The sequence below is a fragment of the Hyperoodon ampullatus genome (assembly GCF_949752795.1).
Source record: "Hyperoodon ampullatus genome assembly, chromosome: 1".
NCBI classification, from domain to species: domain Eukaryota; kingdom Metazoa; phylum Chordata; class Mammalia; order Artiodactyla; family Ziphiidae; genus Hyperoodon; species Hyperoodon ampullatus.
Genome location: NC_136914.1, coordinates 42923732 through 42929731, shown reverse-complemented (window position 1 = coordinate 42929731; position 6000 = coordinate 42923732). Strand labels below are relative to the sequence as shown.

Genomic DNA, 6000 nt, shown 5'->3' with positions numbered 1-6000 from the left:
CTCCCTCTGAGACCTGCCTGGTACACCCCCAGCCTTCTGAGCTCCACCAGCTGTGGAGCTCACTCCTGTCCTAACACCAGACACTGGCTTTCTGAGATCAGCCTTAACAGAAGGAACAATTTGTCGCTGCTGACATGGTTAATGGGATCCATGAAAGAACTTCCATCCTCTGGGGTCTCAGTGGTTCTTTGTTTAATGAGGTAGCTCAGCTGTGAGCTGATGCACGTGATGTGTGCCTCTGCCACGCAAAGCTATAGTTTTCCCTTTTCAATCGGCAAGATTATAAAAATACCAGTATTTCCCCCCGTTTTATAAAAATGATTTTAGAAAAAAAATACTCATGGATCTCCTCCATTAAACTTCTGTTCCGTCTTGCAAATTGTTGTGAACTCTGACTTCCAGATTCAATTTTTTTACTTTAGCACCTTTGAACACATAAGTGCCCTCGGTTTCACTGAGTACATTGATGTTCCGCACGGTGCAGTACTGTCTGTCCACGTTCTTCTCCACCCTGTCTGGGCCCCTCTTGGGCACATCCACCTTGGTATTCAGAGGGTATTCCTCCAAAATGTCCCCTGTGGGCGGCTTCTTCCTCTGTTTCTGGTGTTTCCTGGTGATAAAACAAGCCACCAAAAACACCAGAAGTAGGAGCATGATGGCAGCAAGGGCGCTGCTGATAGACGCCCCAGTTTGGGATAGAGAAGCAGCTACAGCTGGCTCTTCCATCTCCAGATTCAGCGACTTCATATTGGTGCCATTCTTGACTTGGTCCCCTTCATTGTCATAGATGAGGGATTCGTCAAGGGTCAGCCAGCCACTGGGGTCCACCAGGTCCCTTCGGTTGCGCCTCAGAGGGGCCGTGAGAGAGCGCTGGACCCTGGGACCTGAGATGGTGTCAGGTCCAATGATGTAGATCACCTGGAGATACCACTGGTGTCCGGCTTCCACCTGCAGGAGGAGGAGATGGCGAGACAAAGCGAACATGTCATTGCTGCCCACAGGCCACCTCTGAGGAAAGGCAGTGGAAAGACAGCTGCCCACCACAAGCCCCAATAGATAAACGGTTTCAAGAAAAGCATTAGCCACACCAGTGTTCAAAGCAGCATTACTTACAGTAGCCAAGATATGGAAACAACCTAAGTGTCCGTCAATAGATGAATGGAAAAAGAAGATGTGGGGTGTGTGTGTGTATATATATATATACCATGCAGCCATAAAAAAGAATCTTGCCATTTGTGACAACATGGATGGACCTAGAAAGCATTACGCTAAGTTAAATAAGTTAGAGAAAGACTAATACCATATGATTTCACTTATTTGTGGAATCAGAAGAACAAAACAAACAAAACAAAATGAAAACAGTCTCATAGATGCAGAGAACAAATGGGTAGTCGCCAGAGGGAGGAGGGTGTGGGGAGCACTGTGATATGTGAAGGGGCTTAAGAGGTACAAACCTTCAGTTATCAAATAAATAAGCCAGGGGATGTAATAGCATAAGGAATATGGCCAATAATACTGTGATAGCTTTGTATGGGGACAGATGGTTACTAGACTTATCACATCGATCATTTCATAACGTATGCAAATGTCAAATCACTGCAAGTAATTCTTGCCACTGGAGTCCACCTGAAATGAACATAATATGGTATATCAAATGTGTTTCAATTAAAACAAAGAAAGGAAACTGATCCACTAAAGAACCTCTTGCTTTTAAAGTCATGGAATAAATCAGACCATAACTGGCACCCTTTAAGAAAAATGTTGAGGTAAGACTATGCATGGTGCATTTAAAGATGAGTAAATATGCCACTGTAACTGTAGCAGAATAAATAAAGGTTTTGATGAAGTAAAAAAAAAAAAGAAAAAAGAAAAGCATTAGCCATGGTTGGTGTCTGTGAATAGAGAACTGAACCGAATATTTTGGGGTCCTGTTTTATTTCCACATTAAGGTGATCTGGGGTCAGATACTCACAGTTTTTTTCAGTTTCACTACCTGTGCATGAAATAGTCCTAAGAATTTATCTTTCAGGGTTTCTTTAGCTAAGTCATCACTTATGATGTGTTGGCCTTTATTGATAGCAGTGGAGTAATAGTATTAATAATCACATTTATTCTCAGTACCTTTTATTGTTTTCTATGCCAATTTACTATTTATTGATGAACTTAGCTAAAATAGAGTCATTCAACAAATATTCACTAACCACCTACTCTGTGCGTAATACACAGATACTTGACAAAAATCTGCTAAATCTTAACACTTCTTGGATCCTCCCCTGAGTTATGTCATCACATATTTTATTTCCCTCTCATCTGCCCCCATGGAAACCCTCCATGATTTTGAAATAACTTCTGAAGAGTGATAATAGTTCTGAAATCCAAGGTCATGGCTTACTATTTGGAGACAGAGAAGAGTGGAATTTGATCTTGGAAGTTTATTTTTATTACTGGGACTTAGAGTATTTTTGCTTATCAAATACTAGTAATTCTCACCATTCTAAATTACTGAATTGTATTTATGACTTTGTTAAATATTTCCACATGCCTGTGAAAATCAGCTGGTGCAGCAAAGAGCCATGACAAGTGACTATATGCAAATTAAAGAATTTTATTAGTCTACTGGATAGACGGTAAAGTTTTGGATGAATGTTGAGCTTAACAACAATAAAAAAAAGACCTGCCAGGGGCTTCCCTGGTGGCGCAGTGGTTGAGAGTCCACCTGCTGACGCAGGGGACACGGGTTCGTGCCCCGGTCCGGGAAGATCCCATGTGCCGCGGAGCGGCTGGGCCCGTGAACCGTGGCCGCTGGGCCTGCGCGTCCGGAGCCTGTGCTTCGCGGCGGGAGAGGCCACGGCGGTGAGAGGCCCGCATACCGCAAAAAAAAAAAAAAAAAAAAAGACCTGCCAGTAAGAATGCTATAAAAAGAAACTGACATCAAAAAGATGATGTCATCCTCCTTTTTGTAACCTTTAAAGTGACCTTGATCCTGCGCTTCTATTCTTCTCACCACACTCACCTTATAGAGTGCGTCCACCTTCAGAGTAAATCCATCCACGCCTGGCATGCTACTGACGACGTGGAAATCAGGCGACTCAGAAGCAAAGTGGGCTTCAAAGGGCACGTCGTGGAAGTACTTGTCCGTTACCTCTGGCTGACTGCGGTCCTAGGATTTCAGAAAAAAGAAACACAAGATTTAGAAAGACTGAACCACTGAACTGGCAGGTGGCAGTCACTGGGAGGAGAAAGGTACTCTCCACTCTTCCTTTGGGTCGGGTCAGGAGGGCACATTCTGCAGGAGCCCTCTCCTTAAGTTGACCGCTGCCTCTGGGCACCAACTGCCCTCTTCAAGGGAGGACACTTGGTGGCCTCTGTAATCTCAAAACCCAATGGGTGAGAGAGCCTAGACCAACAATTCTCAAGCTATTTGGTCTCAGAACATAAAAATTAAGGACCCCTCCCAAAGCTTTCATTTTATATGATTGATATCTATCAATATTTACTGTATTAAAATTAACACTGTAATTATGTTACAAATTAACAACTTTTTAAAAAATGTATTTACTAATTCATTTTAAAATAGAAATGAGAAACTCACTACATGTTAACATAAGTAACATATTTTTTAGTGAAAATGTCTGTATTCACACCCACCTCCCAAAAAGAGAGCTGGCATTGTTTTACATTTTTGCAAATCTCTGTTAAAGAACTAGATTCTCACAATTGCTTCTGTATTCAATCTGTTGTGACATGTTGTTTTGGCTGAAGTATATGAAGAATCTGGCCTCACATAAGCTATGTAGTTGGAAGACAGAGAAATGTTTGAATAACTTTTTCAGATAATTATGGATATTCTTTTTGGATACTAAAAGCTCAGTAAGTGGTATTTTTTTCTAAAGGTTAGTCACAATGTGGAATCTGAATCCATATCAATAAAACCTTCGTACTCTTGGCACTCATGAGGGACTGAGTATGAAAAAGGCAAGCATCATCGTATCGTTATGAAAGTAGTTTTGACCTTGTGGACGCCCTGAAAGAATATTGGGGATCTTCAGGGGTGTCTGGGACACACTTTGAGAAACACTGGCTTAGACTTTCCTCTTCCTAGAACATCAGTAACAGCTTGTCTTGTTACCCACCAAACCTTCACATTTGGTAATATGTATCGAGTTAGCCAAAAGTTCGTTCGGGTTTTTTCATAAGATCAAACGAACTTTTTGGCCAACCCAATACTAACATTAAGCTGATAGAAGTAACAACAACAATATATGTAGAAAACCGTCAAGAGTGGGGTTCTATCTGCTTCAGGCAAAAACCATAGCTGAGGAAATCTACTCGTGTGTCAGCCCTTTAACACTAACAGTTAGCATACCAGCAGCAGGAATCTGTGTTTTAGGTGTTTGTTTGGCTGAATGCATCCATACTGTGGCCCTTCATTGTAGATTGTCCCCGTGGGATCAAAGAAAGGCACGTAGCCATCCTTGCCAGTACAAAGATAGACCTTCTCCAGCTGCAGTTTGTAAGCAGAATTAAGATTTTGTTCTGGATTCCAAAGTACTCGGCCATAAAGGATTTGACCTGAAAAGATTGCAAGGCATTAATTAGGTCAGACTTTAAATTTAAAGAGAAAAAAAGTGTCAAAGATAGAGTCAAAAGTACCTTTCTATGAAGAGCTGTGGGGTCCATGTGCCCCTAAAATACACATTCATTCATGTATAGCTTCTTTTAATCAGTAAATGTTACTTAAGTATTTAGGGTAGGGCAAGCACTCTGTTACGTGCAGGGGATACGAAGGTGAGTGAGACACAGATGAGAGGGCAGAAATAAAAGCAAAGCAATTGCTAATAATAGCTGACATTTATCGAACTCATACCATTTGCTAGGTACTGTACTAAGTCCTTCCCATGGAAGAACTCATGTAGTGCTCATGATTTTACAGATGAGGAAATTGAGTGGTTAAGTGACTTGTTCAAGGTCACAAAGTTAGTAAGTGGTGAGGGTGAGATTCAAAGTCAAAGTGCTTTGTCTCGAAAAACCCACACTATTAACTGCCACACGATACTGCTGTGTACAACAGAGGAAGGTACGTAACATCAAATGAGCATATAGCTGAGCACAAAAATCTGCCTGAGGAAAGGTATGGAAGGATTTAAAGAAGAGATGACATTGGGCAGTATCCTGAATGATAAGTAGGCATTTGTCAGATAGAGCATTTGAGGCGGGTAGGAGAGGCTGGAGAGAGCAATCTAGGCAAAAGCAAGTCCATGTACAAACTACGGAATGCTGGAAAGGTATCAGCCCGGGTGTAGGTACTTTTCCTTAGTTCCTGCTTGGGCATCAAGTTCTTTACCTACAGTGTCTTATTTAATCCTCCCAAGAGCCTAAGAGATAGGTTCAATTATTATCCCTATTTTAAATAACTTGTCCAGCATTTCATATCTGTGACACGTGGGGAGGAGGATTTGAGCACAGATTCGTCTGACTCCAGATGTTCATCCCGAGCATTTACAATGGCACTGGGTAGGCCAGTGATTGGGGTGGAGGGCGTTGGGAGGGCTCGCAGGAGAGACTCCCAGGAAGGTTGATTAATGGTGTGAGGATTCTGGACTTGAGTAGAGGAGTAATAGGGAACGCCGGAAGGGTTTAAATGGGGGCTTAATGTCAACGCACCTGGGCTTTAGAAACATGGAGAATGAAGACAAGGAGACCAGGGAGTTATTTTAATGCTCTAGCAAGAAATAGGTATCCAAAATATAGCAGTGAGGCAAGGGGATGCATTCAAGAAATGTCTAGAGTTGGAACCATCCATCTTATGATAGATGGGATACAGAAGGCAAGGCAGAAGCAGAGGATAGCCCTGAGGTCTTTGGCTGGGCCACCTGGAGTATGGTGATGCAGTCAGTGGGGCAGTGGATGTGAGAGGAACACGTTTGGGGGGAGATAAGTCCAGTTCTAGACGTCTCTAGGTGTCTGAACGACATCCACTTGGAGGGGTTTGGCAGTTTG

General features: G+C 42.5%; 1 protein-coding gene across 1 annotated transcript in view; it reads right to left on the bottom strand.

Annotated features, from left to right (window-relative positions):
• Nucleotides 1-354: 354 nt before the first annotated feature.
• Nucleotides 355-6000, bottom strand: part of FRAS1 (Fraser extracellular matrix complex subunit 1) — a gene marked incomplete at its 3' end in the record, with an annotated part of 456967 nt that continues 451321 nt past the window's right edge. The window contains exons 72-74 of the mRNA XM_079718352.1: nt 4367-4572; nt 3014-3160; nt 355-948 (exon numbers count right to left, since the gene is read on the bottom strand). Of these exons, the coding sequence (XP_079574478.1) occupies nt 355-948; nt 3014-3160; nt 4367-4572 (947 nt within the window). The remainder of the gene's footprint in view (nt 949-3013; nt 3161-4366; nt 4573-6000) is intronic.